The sequence below is a fragment of the Lontra canadensis genome, unplaced genomic scaffold (assembly GCF_010015895.1).
Source record: "Lontra canadensis isolate GAN:19392208 unplaced genomic scaffold, GSC_riverotter_1.0 scaffold124, whole genome shotgun sequence".
Taxonomy (NCBI): domain Eukaryota; kingdom Metazoa; phylum Chordata; class Mammalia; order Carnivora; family Mustelidae; genus Lontra; species Lontra canadensis.
Genome location: NW_022631118.1, coordinates 1,065,624 through 1,080,076, shown reverse-complemented (window position 1 = coordinate 1,080,076; position 14,453 = coordinate 1,065,624). Strand labels below are relative to the sequence as shown.

The window sequence follows — 14,453 nt, the reverse complement described above, 5'->3', positions numbered from 1 at the left end:
GGAGAAGGACCAGGGGACCATGAACAGCTCATCTTAAGCCCTCCTTCCCATAGAACTGATAGGGCCAAGTAGGTAAGGCTGCTTCCCTCGGAACCCTGTTCCCTTTGGGAAAGCTGAGAATCTGCTGAAGATGAAAACATTTTTTTTATTAACCACTATTGTTTGATTGAAAAGTAATATATGCACAGAAAAAAAAATCAAACCATATTGGGCTTTTTATTTTATTTTATTTTTTAAATAAAACATTTTTTTTTTATTTGACAGAGAGAGAGTGATCACAAGTAGGCAGAGCAGTAGGCAGAGAGTGGGGGAAGCAGGCTCCCGGCTGAGCAGGGAGCCCGATGTGGGGCTTGATCCTGGCACCCTGAGATCATGATCTGAGGCAAAGGCAGAAGCTCAACCCACTGAGCCACCCAGGCGCCCCCATATTGGGCTTTTTAAAAAACCATGTGCATTTATGACTTTGATTAGTTTTTTCCCAATAATTAACAGAATATAAAATAACAAAAAGAAAAAGCAGGCAGCCAACTGCTGCTTCCAATGTATATCCTTCCAAGTTATGGGAGAGTCTATGTGCCTCCGTTTGTTAGGATTCTATACCTAAACACGTTAAAGATTTAAAATATTCTTGGCCCATAGTGAGAATTCAGTAAATGTTAATTCCTACCATCATTATTAGTTATCTGCAGAATAAATATCTAGCTGTGGATTTCCTGGCTCCAGGGATACATATGTACATGCTTTCATTCTATACTACCCAAGATGTTCTACCAATTTGCACTCCCAGTAAAAGTGTATGATATTATGTATCTGCCCACATCCTACCCAACACTATTGATTCTTTTGGCTATTCTTCTAAGTAGAAAATGGTTATCTTATTTTATCTCTTTTATAACAAGTGACATTAAGTATCTTATATTTATAAAGCATCATTTTAATACTGATAATGATCAGAGTCATGTTGCAAACATACGTATTCACAAATCAATCTCATTCCTTCATTCTTTGGTCCCAAAGCAGCCCAATCACCTGCTAATGGCACAGAATAACCTGTGCCTTGTTCCCAAGCCACATCCTTTCTCAAATGGCCAGAGTGATCACCAAGATTCCCAAGAATATGATTCCCTGCATAACAAAAATTAAGGCTGTTCATATCCTTAGACACAGCAATTTCGTTTTTAGAAATATATCCTAAGGAAATGAAAGGCCACAAAGATGTCTGCATAGGATGCTGATGATAGTTTTGCTTGTAACAGCAGTCAGTAAACAAACAAATAGGGGAAAAAACTGGCTGCCATCTAAATATCCATCAGAAATGAATTAGGTAAATCTATGACAGTATATCTAAATGAGAGTGGAGTATGCAGCTGTAGAACAGAATGAGATAAGACAGCACATACTGTTCTTTAATATAATATCCCAAACTAAACACCACTAATCTAGTATATTATAAATTAGAACAGGGGTTACCATTGCGGTGGTACATAGAGATGGGAAGGGGCTTGGAAGGGTCCTTCTAGGGTGTAGGTAATATTTTATTTCATGATCTGGGTCCTATTTTCACAAGTGTGTTCACTTTATGATAATTTGTTGAGTTGTATATTTACACCTGTATATACCCTCTTCAATGGAGTATCACATACACATTTCAGCTTTTCTTAAAGAACCAGAGATAGAATGTTGAAATTTGGTACAAGATACATGGGTATTCACTGTGTTACTCTCTCTAGTTTTGTGTATTTTGAAAATGTCCATGGGACACCTGTGTGGCTCAGTTGGTTGAGCATCTAACTCTTGGTTTCAGCTCAGGTCAAATGTGTGTGATAGAGGCCCGTGTTGGCCCCACACGGAGTCTCTCTGCCCCAAGCAGAAAGTCAGCCTGAAGATTCTCTCCCTCTGCCCTACCACTCCACTCGCAAGTGCACAGCTCACTCTCTCTCTCTCTCTCAAATAAATCTATTTTTTTAAAGAGTTATTTATTTATTTGACAGAGAGACAGACAGGAAGAGAGGGAACACAAGTGGGGGAGTGTGAGAGGGAGAAGCAGACTTCCTGTTGAGCAGGGAGCCCAATGCGGGGCTCGATCCCAGCACACTGGGATCATGACCTGAGCTGAAGGCAGACACTTAATGGCTGAGCCACCCAGGTGCCCCTCAAATAAATAATCTTTAAAAAAAAAAAAAAAGGAAGAGTACCCATAACAATAAGTTAAAAATAGGAAAAAAAAAAAAAGAAAAAGACAGATCTAGATGTACTGAAATGAACTGATCTCTAAGATCTATCGTTAAGAAAAAGAAAAGTGCAAAAAAGAAATGAGTAATACTAACTGATATGGAAAGATATAAGTGAGAAAAGGCTACAGAACAACATATGTTGTTTAAAATAAAACACACAGTGGGTGCCTGGGTGGCTCAGTTGGTTAAGCGTCTGCCTTCAGCTCAGGTCCTGATCTCGGGGTCCTGGGATCGAGGGCCGTGTTGGGTTCCCCGCTTGGCAGGGAGTCTGCTTCTCCCACTCCCCCCTGCTTGTACTCTCTCTCATGCTCTCTCTCTCTAAGAAATAAAAATCTTAAAAATAAAATAAAACACACACATACACACAACCCTTTCCATCTCTCTCCTCAAATGCATAGAAGAAACTAAAGAAACACACTCAACAGTTAACAGTAGTTATCTCAGTAAAACTAAGAGTGGCTTTGCTTTTTTCCTTTTACTTTCCTGTATTTTCTGGTCTTTTTTTTTTCTTTTCTTTACTTTGGGAGAGCAAGTGAGTGCTCGCATGCACACGCCAGAGGCCAGAGTGGGATGGGGAGATGGAGGCAGGGTAGAGGGAGAGGGAGATAGAGGATCTCAAGCAGGCTCCCTGCTAAGCACAGAGCCCAGTGCGGAGCCTGATCTTATGACTGAGCCACTCTGGCGTCCCCAGTCTTTCTTTTTTATATTTTTTATTTTTTTAAAAGATTTTATTTATTTGACAGAGAGAGATCACAAGTAGGCAGAGAGGCAGGCAGAGAGAGAGGGGGGAAAGCAGGCTCCCCACTGAGCAGAGAGCCCGATGCGGGGTTCGATCCCAGGACCCTGGGAGCATGACCTGAGCTGAAGGCAGAGGCTTAACCCACTGAGCCACCCAGGTGCCCCCTTTCTTTTTTAAAAAATAATAAATACATATTTTCATAATTGGAAGAAAACCACACAAATATTTTCAAGATAGGAAAAGAAAAGACCAACATGATGATTTTGAAGTGATATCCCCAAATGTCCCAGTGTCTGGACCTTTCACTTGGACATGAACCAATTCATCCAAAAACAGTATTTGGAAGAATCTGGAACTCTGTTTTCCACATCTTGTGAGTCCTTAACCAGATTTTTCAGGCTGGGCTAGTGCAGCACCCCAGCTTGCTGGCTCTCCTGTTATAACTCCTCCCATTGGGCTGAGCAGCCAGAATAATAGCTAAAAATAATAGCACTGACATAGCAGTTACTATGGAAAAGCACATGTTATACTTACTTAAAATTAGGTAATACTAGTTCCATTTACCAAATGATGAAATGAGGTAGAGAAGAGGTTAACTATCCTGCCCAAAGTCTTACAGATAGTAGGAGGCAAAGTCTGGGCTTGACCTGATGTAGTCTGGCTCTCAGCATCCATTTCCTTAATACTATGCTACTTCACAAGGATGCACTGGTCAAATCAGAGAGCCCTTAGATGACGGGCTACAAGTATCACCAGACCCACTTAAAGCATTAACCCAATTCTGACAGCAGGAGAGGAGATGACAATATCGTCACAGCAGCCAACATTTATGGGGTGATTACTCTGTGTCAGGGACCATGCTGAGCTTTAGACACACCACCTCATTTAATCCTCACCTCACAGGTTATGATCATCCCTCACAGGTGAAGGAACTGAGATTCAGAGAGGTGATGTAACTTGTTCAAGGTCACACAGCATGTTAGTAGCAAAGCTGGGATTCAAACCCATGCAGTTTGGCCCCAATACAGCCTGCACTATTAATCTCCCCAGCCTCTAGCTGGATAGGCAGGCTGTAGGGCACTGGTGTAGGAAGCAGGGGCTTACTCCCACCTCGTCCTCGGGACTTGGCTCCCGGCTTCACGATCCAGATGTTGCGATCTCCTTCCATGTCCATCTGGGGCACCACAGCCCGCAGCTGCTGCAGGATGTCCTCACAGCGCTGGACCTGAGCGTCAAGGTGCCTGAGTTCTGCCCCCTCACTGTGGGGAGATGATGGGACATGGGCAGGGCTGAGTCTGGGGGCAGTCTGGTGGACAAGGCAAGAGGAGACAAGAGCCCAACCCCCGGCCATGGTCCAAGCCAGGGTTACACCTTTCCCTAACAGATGCAGATAGGTCTCCTCCAAACCTCCTTCCCACCCTCAAGCTGTCCCACAAATTCTAACCAGCCCAGGGAGCCATCTGAGAGTGCTGGAATAGGAGAGAAGGGGAACATTCCACATTTCACATGCTGTCCCACTCTAACACTCCACCATCTGTCACCTTCCTTCTGTTACCATAAAACTGCCTTTGGCAGAATTTAATCACACGAGCATCTGATCGTGAGGCACCACTATCTGCCAGGCACTGTGCTAGGGGCTTCACATACATCATCACTAACCCTCCCTATGGCCCTGCCAAGGAGGCATTACTGGTCCCATTTTGGAGAAGTGTCAACTGAAGCTGGGAGAGTTCAGAGATTCGTCCAAGGCCACATACTGAGTTCAGTGGCCGAGCCAGGATGCAAACTCTGTCCTGCCTGATCCCTCGACCCACAGGCACTTTTTGGGGTTCATTTCCCCTCCAAACCTGGACTGACAACGGGTTGATAGGTGGATTCCTTCCTGGTCTAACTCTTTTCAAGCACATCTGTATCACACAGCCCCTTGCCTTGTCTCTCTTCTCATCACTTACCACCCACACCTATGCTTATGCATGTTCTTTACACCTAATGTTCTAACTCAGTCTTGTAATTCTTAGTTTAAGAAGGGTAGCTTTTCTGGTATTTTTCTGATAGTTAAGGGGAAAGTATAGGGTCATCTAGTTTTTAATTTCTAACATTTAAAAAGATACAAATGAATTATTTATCAATGATGCAGGTTTGCTCAGCATGTCATTCATTCAAAGTTCACTTATCAGTTCCTTAGTCTCCCCTATCAAAATCAGCAAGTCTGCCCACTCCTTCCTATTACTACCGCAGCTGAGGCCCTTAGCACTCCCACCTGGCTTGCTGCAAGCCTCCCCACTTGAGCTGTTTATCCCCTTGAGGGCAGGGACTATACTTTATTTCTGGAGCCTGGCACCATGCTGGGCATATAGGAAGTGCTCAATAAATGCTGGATGTTCTCTTGCCATCTGAGCACTTCTTCCCTTCTCTCTCCTGCACACCTCTGCTAAATGGAATCCCAGTCTCAACTCCCTTCCTCTGATCAAGAACCTTTTCCCAGAGTGTCTTCCGAAAATATAGTCCCTCAGGATGCCTGTGGAGGGGTGGGGGGTGGAGGGGGTCACATAATAACAGGATATATACTGTACCCATATCTCTCTTGGAGGTTAACACCACCCACAGGTTCTGATAAGTCCTGCATCAAGGAATTAATTAACTTTGCTTAACCCAATGTTTTCCAAATGCAATGGACCACAAAAATCTTTCTTTCATAAATCGATTTCTGTCCTGCAGAACTAAGTATCCCATGCAACACACTTTGGGAAACACTGGCCTCCGAATAAAACCTAAACAACTTAATAGATTCTCATTTTGTGAGTAAATACTGAGTCTGTGCAGAGCACATAACACAGATTATCCTGTCTAATCCTACCTTTGAGTCAGACATTATTTTAAAATCTATTTTGCATGTGCAAAGTAAAGCTCAGAAAGATTAGTGATGTTGCCAAGGTCAAAGAGCTTGGAAGCTGCAAAGTTAGGACTATCTGATAGGGCTGGCCATGATCTTAGTCATTATGCTAAGCTGAGATTCAGGAAGAATCTCAGAAGAATCTTAGAAGAATCTACCATGAAGGCAGTGGGAGTCCCTGAGAGTTCTTGAGCAGAAGCAGCAGGGCAAACAAAAGGGGTAGGTCTGGGGAAGAGAGAGGGGCTACACTACATACGCATCAGCTCAGAACGCAGAAGCCCTGAGAACAAGGGGAACCTGCCCGCAGCCCACTGTCCTAGCGGCAGAGGTACTCACTGAACCACTTGGTAGTAGCGCTGGAGGAAGATGGACCAGCCCTCAGGGCTGAGGTACAGCGGCGCCCCCAGGTCCTTGTCGATGTCCATGTGAGCCAGGTTGCTAAGGTGCTCTTCACAGGCGCACAGAGCCTCGTCCACAAACTCTGGGGACACCATCACTGGCTTTTTCTCCTGTTTCTTGGGCTGCTTGTCTCCTGAAGATAGGAAGGAACCTGTCACTAACCGATAGGCAAGGCATAGAACATGACACATGCCACAGCCCCCACTGCTCCAAGGCCTGTCATTTACACGAGGCCTTACCTTGCATACACCTGAGGCTCAGCACACACCTGTATCTCCTACTGTCCTGGGACCTGTCACTTACCCGAGGGTTTGTTCTAAATTTCCCTGTGACCCTAGTACTCACCCTTGGCCCTCACTGTCCCAGGGCCTGTCATCCACTTGAGGTTCCACCCTAAATATCCCAGAGCTTCTCAGCCCCTGTAGCCCCAGCACACACCTGCAGCCTCTCTGTTCCTGGGACCTCTGACACACCTGAGGCCCTTGTGTCCCTGATCCCGGCACACCACAGTTTTCTTTGTACCTGACACACCCAGGAGATAGCAATGGAGAGGTCTCTCTCTGGAAGAGGCAGGATTTTCCTCCATCCAGTAGAGCTGTCCCTTATTTCCCCTGACACCATGGCCCTTGGATTATAGGATGGGAACTCTGAGGTAGGAGCTAAGTTCAGAGACAGGGAGAGCAAGCAATGGGTTGGGACAACATGCAGTAGGGGATTCTCTCTGTCCCCCTCCACAAGGCACAAGGGGTCCTCAGACCACGTGAAACTACATGGTTCCAATACTTCTTCCTCCTCAGAGATGTGAGCTCCCCACAGGCAGGGATGGACCATGTCTTCTTAGTCTGTCCTCTCCATAGTGCTCGGCCACATGCCAGGCCCATGGAGAGCTGAATGATGCGATGGATTAACAAATGAATCAGAAGACAGGTGGGAGGGTGGCTGGGAGGACAGATGAATGGGTGGGCTGGAAGATACATGGGCGGTGGATAGGAGAATCCCTAAAAGCAGGGAGACAGATGGTTAGGTGGATTTGTGGGAGGGTGGGTAGAAAGGTGGAGGAGTAGACAGATTCATGAGGAGTGTGGAGTGTGGAGCTGAGAGAAGGTATGTGAATGAGGAGATCAATAGTAGGGGGATAGTGATGGGTGACTGGATGGATGGATGGGGGGTGAATGCGAGCTGAGTGGGTAGGAATAGGTGAGTAGAAAGTTAGATGGATGAGTAGATGGATGGATGGACAATTGGGGGGAGGGGGTAGATGTAGGGATGGGTGGGTGGGAAGGGGTGATGGAGGAGATGAATGTGGCTAATACATAGATAGATGTATACATAAACAGATGGATGGGTGAGAAGATAAAAATAATAGGTGGGGAGTGAGGGTAACTATAGTACTTGCCTGGGGCTTCTTCCTCTTCTGCCTGGATAGAGTATGACTTCCATTCGGACTTTACCACCAGCTTGAGAACGTTGCGGGCAGCTGTCAGCCAGAAGTCCTCTGCTCCCAGGGCAGGGGATACCCTGCTCAGCCTCTAGGCTCGAAGCCTGTTCTGGTTCTGGAACCTGATCATAACCTGCCCCATTTTGGATCCGGAACCTAACTACCTTCTGACTCTACACTCTGGGGTTAGAACCTGGCTCCTGTTCAGTTGTAGAACCAGGCCTAGAATCTGATATGGCTCATATTCTGCCTTCAGAATCTTGCCTGAACCTGTTGTCTCATTTCCCCCTTCTGTTTCTGATCCACTTTTGATAACTTATTCTAGCTTGAGAACCAGACCTGAGCATAAAAACTATGTCAGGTTTGGAGATGAATTCAGACCTAATATCTAATCTGTACACAAATTCTGACCTGAATTTTAGAATGGAAACTCTTCCGCCTTTAGGAGCCCAAAGTTTAGACCCTTTTCTAAATTTGGAACCCAGTCTAGCCAGTGGAATTTGACATAGGCCTGGAACATACTGTGGGCTCCAAACTCAATCCATTGACCAACTTTTAGAACCTGCTTTAGGATGCAGTCTAAGCTATCTAAGCTCTTCTGGAGGTCTGGATTGACCAAGCTAGATAGTTCATTAAGGGAGGCACATTAGGGAAGGGTAGGGTAGGGGATGGAGGAGGAAATCTGCTGGGTTGGATGAGGACATAAAGAGAGGCTCTCTGCTCTCTAACGTGAACACATTTTAGCCCTCGTGCTTCGGCCTGGGAGTCCAGGCATGGGGCTGGCTTCTCCTTACCTATGAAGGCCTTTTTGTCATCCTCAGCCCCCAGGCGGTAGCAGCGTGGAAAGAAGGAGTCAGCATCAGCCTCATCAAACCACGGCAAATTCCGGAGATTGAGACATAGACCCACCTATGGAGTTAGCTGCTGAGGGGGCATAGTGGGACTTGCCGAGACACCTCCAAGGGACTCCCCACATTCAGTACACACCCAGACAGCTCAGGGAGACCCTGCTTGAGTGTTCTCAGAGCCTCTGCCACACTTGCTAGGCCTGACTTACTCATATCCATCTCCATGTGTATGTTCACGCAGTTTGCCCTGCCAAGAATGCCCCACACCCCTCCTATCCATCCTTTCACATTCTTAAAGAACTGCCTCCTCTGGGAAGCCTCCCCAGCCCATACCACTAACATAATAGCATGTTCCAATAATAAAGCCCTTCATTCTTGCCACAACCCTATAAAGTAGGTCCTACTGGTGTTCTCATTTAAAGACAAGGAAACTGAGGTTAGAAGTGAAGTCACTTGTTAATAAACCCAGATGAGACAGAATGCATCCAGCAGCCGGATATCCCTTGCTTAGTTAGTAAGGGCTCTATTGTTTACGGTCATTAGACTTGGTGTTTTTCTGGCTCCAGATCCTATTTGGATCCTGGAGTCTATTTTAATCATTATGTCTACATGTGCCAGACATGATGCAGGGGCTGGATTCGAACTCAGGCTGCCTGACTCCAAATCCCACAGAATCATATACCTCTCTGCCTCCTGAGAACTCTCTTTTCCTGACAGGGAAAGCAGGCAGTGGAGTTGTCAGCCCAAGGGCTAATGGGTTAGAAGCTGCCATGCCCACTCCCCTGGGGAACCCACCTTTGTGGTAAAGGAGCCAGCCCGGGCATAGTGGTTTATCATTTGATCCTTGGAGAGGAAGCGACAGTCCAGCACATCCCGCCGAGTGGTCCAGATGAAATAGGGAACCTCGTTCCGAACCATGCGGGACTAAGGAGAGCCGAGGAGACAGGAGAGGCTGGGGTGGGCAGCCCAGGGCCTGAGGAAACTTCTCCCCGGCCTGTTGAGTAGGGTGGGAGTATGGAAGGAGAAGATGCTTCTGAGGTGGCCTCTAGCCCACACCCCATCTTTATGTGTGTTAAGAAGACATCTCTTCCTCCAGAGCACACACTTGTGAGCAGAAAAGAGGCTGACTTACAGAACTTCTTTTGGCCAGGTGCCCCTACACAGTGACTAAGCCACACAACTGAATGTCGCCCCTTTGTTTTGGCCCATGGCTATCAGTGACTTGCTCAGTGGCAGGACAGTGACTCCAGGCTGATGGGCACATGTGACAAAGGTTCTCTCAGGGTTCTTCCACCCCTATCATTCCCACAGCTCTGGGAGGTAGGGTTACTCGTAGGCAATGACATCACATGCCAGGCCCTATTCTAAGTGCTTTTCTTCCTTTCTTTCCTTTTAAGTGCTTTTTTTAAAAAAGGATTTTATTTATTTGACAGAGATCACAAGTAGGCAGGGAGGCAGAAAGAGAGAGGGGGGGAGGCAGGCTCCCTGCTGAGCAGAGAGCCCGATGGAGGGCTCGATCTCAGGACCCTGGGATCATGACCTGAGCTGAAGGCAGAGGCTTAACCCACTGAGCCACCCAGGCAACCCTCCTTTTAAGTGCCTTTGACATCAATTCACTTAATCCTCAGCACGAAGTAGGTGCTACTATTATCCCCTTTCACAGGTAAGGGAATTGAGGCACTGGGAGGGCAGGTGACTTGTCCAAGAGCCCACACAGTTAAGCCATATGAAATTGCCAGTGTTCAGTCTTTTCTGATATACAAAAATGGCAATTTGGTATGTTCAGCTTAGTAAGTGGTGGTGCCAAGATCCAAAGCCAAGCGTCCTCACTTTGATACAGAGGTGTCCTCCCCTCCACATCATCACATCAGCCCTTTCAGAGCTTTTTAAGCCCTTCCTTCCAGCCTTCACTTGCCAAGGGCAGAGGAAGGCTGTGAAATATAGGGTTTTATTTAGAAAGGGGAATTACCAGGTGTGGAGGTTATGCTAGCTTCTGGTATAACCTAGCAGGATTCTGATCCCAGGCCAGCCTTGTCTGAGCCCCACTGTGCCCCTCACCACTCTGCTGGACCATCCAGGCTTTATAGAAGCAATCTGTTTTTAGTGTGGATAGGGAAAATGAGGCCCAGAGAAGTCCTCACTCTCTCAGCCCCTCCCTACCAGCCCCCCAGGGGCCCTCACCATCAGAGCATGTGTCCCATCTAGGTCATCAAATTCCAGGAAATCATCAAAGTCAAACAGCTGCGGTGGCCGAAATGCCTCGTCCTCATCTTCATCCTCTGTGGACGTAGAGCACCGGCCTGGTGAGGCTCCTGTCCCTGCCCCATAGACCCATACCAAAGTCTCAACCCTGGGAGAGCAAGAACCAAAGGAAAGAGACTCAGGAGCATCATCCTGCAGAAAGGGAGGGAAGTTCTTACCATCCTCAGTGGTGTCACTGTCACCGATTACCGAGCTATCCAGATCCTTCTGGGATGGTGGCAGAATGGTGCCCGAGTGATGGACCATCTTCTTCTCCACCCAGCCTCTCCGGCGCAAGAGGCACCGTATCACTGGGTAGCGGCCTTGGATCAGAAAGATCTTTTTCTGCTGTAAGGTGAGAGGAGGACACTTGGTCAGTATCATCCAAGCTCCAGACCATGGGATATAGTGGTGAACAAGTTCTGGTTTCTGCCTTCAGGAAATTTTTATGTTCCAGCAGGGAAGATAGATTATAATCAAACAGGGAAAATAAACACGAATAGTTAATAGTTATAATGGTAAGAGCTAATAATTATTGTGTACCTACTGTACACTGCTTAGTTTATATATACTACTAACAATGATATGTATTTTTTATTATTTTTTAAAAATATTTTATTTATTTATTTGACAGCGAGAGAGGGAACACAAGCAGGGGGAGTGAGATAGGGAGAAGCAGGCTTCTCACTGAGCAAGGAGCCCAATGTGGGGCTCAATCACATGACCCTGGGATCAAGCCCCACGTCGGGCTCTCTGCTCAGCAGAGAGCCTGCTTCCTCCTCTCTCTCTGCCTGCTTCTCTGCCTACTTGTGATCTCCCTCTCTCTGTCAAATAAATAAATAAAATCTTTTTTTAAATTTATTTATTTGAGAGAGACAGAGACAGAGAAAGCATGAGCAGGGGGTACAGAGGGAAAGGGAGAGAATCTCAAGCGGACTCTGCACTGTGAAGCCCAATGTGGGGCTCAGTCTCACGATACTGAGATCATGACCTGAGCTGAAACCAAGAGTTGGACACTTAACTGAATGCACCATCCAGGTGCCCCCATAATATGTATTCTTTAAAAGATTTTATTTATTTATTTGACAGACAGAGATCACAAGTAGGCAGAGAGGCAGGCAGAGAGAGAGGGGGAAACAGGCTCCCTGCTGAGCAGAGAGCCCGACGTGGAGCTTGATCCCAGGACTCTGGGATCATGACCTGAGCCGAAGGCAGAGGCTTTAACCCACTGAGCCACCCAGGCACCCCTAATATGTATTTTTAATAGGTGCTATTTCCCCACATAACTTATTATGAAACAGAGGCATAGAGAGGTTGACTAGTTTGGCTACACAGTGATTAAGTGAAAGAGCAAGGACTAAAATCCAGATTGGTTGCTCCCACAACTGGATACATAATGGGGACTCACAATAAAAGTACATACATGGGAAGGGTAAAAAGCAACCATGAGTATACAGAGCTGGGCAAATGGCAGTTCAGGCAGAGGGAAAAGCATGTGCAAAGATCTTGAGGCTCTGAGGTCAGAAGAAATTGGAAGGAAGCCAGTGAGAATGGGGTGTGAAAAACAAGGGGACGGCTGAGGAAGCTGGTAGCAGCTAGACTGTGGAGGGCCCTGCAGGCCTTGAAGAGACTGGGATTTTCTATTAAGAGCAGCATGAAGCAATGAAGACAAAGTGAGGGCATGATAGGATTGGAGGGTTTACAAGTTTGGCTTGTTGCTATACAGAGAACAGATGAAGGGGCCAGGGAGGGAAGCAGGGAGAAGGGTTAGAAAGCTGTTACAAAAATAAATAAAATTAAATAAAATAGGGGCACCTTTAACTCAGGTTAAAGCCTCTGCCTTCTGCTCAGGTCATGATCTCAGGGTCCTGGGATCAAGCCCCACATCGGGCTGTCTGCTCAGCAGGGAGCCCGCTTCCTCCTCTCTCTCTCTGCCTACTTGTGATCTCTCTCTGTGTCAAATAAATAAATAAAATCTTTTAAAAAATTAAGTAAAATAAAAGGCTGTTGTGATTTGTGCAGGAGAAAAACCACAATAGCTAAAATGAGGGTGAAAATGTGGAGAATGTGACAGAGTAGAGACCTGTTTTGGAAATAGAGGTCACTGGTTTTGCTGATGGAATTAGATGTGTAGAAGGTGAACAGAGCATCTGGCTGGCTCAGTCAATATAGTATGTGACTCTCGATCTTGGGATTTTGAGTTTAAGCCCCATGTTTGGCATAGAGGTTACTTAAAAAAAAAAAATCAGGACTGTCTAGATGTGTGGGTGAATGAACAGAAAGATCATATTTCCAGCTTGAGCAACTGGTTGATGAGGAAAATGGGAGATTAGGGAGAACGACAGATTTAGGCAGGAAAATGAAAAGTATGGTTTGAGGCATAGGTTTGGAATGGTTCTAAGTTCTCTCTGGGTGAAGATATCAAGTAGGGGGCTAGATCTAAGGAATGTGTAGTTAATGGAGAGGCTGGGCTGCAAGGGGCACCTAGAGGGCACAGCACATTTACTGGACTCACAGTCAAGGAGACAGGTGTGGGGAGGGATCCAGGAAACCAGGAAAGCTCCAAGGATCCTTCAAAGGCAACTGTAAAGCAGCAGCCAGGGAGGGAGAAAGGAAAACTAGGTGTATGCAGACAGCCAAGGGGTAAGGGTATGTAGGGCAATAGTGTAGAATGACACGAGGTACCAGACCGAGATTAGGGCAGAAAAGGGGCTGCTGGATTTGCCTCCTTGGAGGTCATGAGTGACCTTGACTAGAGTGGTTCCCCATGGTAATGGGAAAGGTTAGGAACCAGAGTGGTAAGAGCTGAAGGGGTGAATGCCAGGTAAAGAAGTTACACAATTCCGCCAGAAAGGGTACTGAAAACTTTGGAATATTTTAAGATGGGTGTGGGATCAAGGCTTTTGGTTTTGTCTGTTTTTAAAGGATGTAAGAAGACAGTTCAGGGAGGCAGGCTAAGCCACTCTGCGGACACCCCCCAGCCCCCTCCAACCTTGACAGCTCTCTCCACGTGGATTCTGGCGTTTCTGAGCCGGCCCATGTGGTGAGATGGCTTGGAGAATCCTCGCCAGAGGACAAGGGAACCTGCAGAAAGATGCAGAGTAGGGATGGGGCAGGCTGGAGGCTCAGCCTAGAGTCTCTCCCGGCCTCCAATGACCACACTCCTTTCTCCGCTCTTCATCCGGAGCCCACACTCTCCCGACCACCTCTTATTCCCTCCAACCCAAGTCTTCTTGTTCTTGCAACCACCTCCGGCCACGATGGGCGGGCGGCAACGGGCCTCACCGTCCCGCGACTGGCCATAATCTGGAGCCGGGGTGTTCAGGAACCCGAAGGGGTAGAGATCCGCGGCGCTCTGGGCGTGGGTGCTTTGGGCCTGAGACTCGAAGGCGTGGCCTAGGCGGCGGGCAGAGGCTAGGCTGCGGGCCTGGCGTTTACCTCCTGCGCGAACCCCCTCGGGACAGGCGGAGGCGGGCCCCTGCCAAGGCAGCGGGTTGGCAGGCGGGAACTCGGAGTGGCACGCCCAGGGCCATGGGGCGGGGGAACTGGTGCGGCCGCCCTCTCGGCGGTACCAGGCGGCGGGACCCCGGTGTGCGACCCCCAGCTCCCTCGCGCTCAGGAGCAGCGGCGCGCTGGGGCTCAGCATGCGCCCCTCGCTGCG

At 47.4% G+C, this 14,453-nt stretch overlaps 1 protein-coding gene across 1 annotated transcript in view; it reads right to left on the bottom strand.

The window, feature by feature from the left end:
• Positions 1 to 14,453, bottom strand: part of TTLL3 (tubulin tyrosine ligase like 3) — a 26,915-nt gene extending 12,462 nt beyond the window's left edge. Inside the window, 9 exon segments of the mRNA XM_032841476.1 lie at positions 4,084 to 4,232; positions 6,203 to 6,398; positions 7,662 to 7,760; positions 8,498 to 8,612; positions 9,347 to 9,475; positions 10,733 to 10,830; positions 10,972 to 11,140; positions 13,785 to 13,876; positions 14,078 to 14,453. Of these exon segments, the coding sequence (XP_032697367.1) occupies positions 4,084 to 4,232; positions 6,203 to 6,398; positions 7,662 to 7,760; positions 8,498 to 8,612; positions 9,347 to 9,475; positions 10,733 to 10,830; positions 10,972 to 11,140; positions 13,785 to 13,876; positions 14,078 to 14,438 (1,408 nt within the window). The 5' untranslated portion in view covers positions 14,439 to 14,453.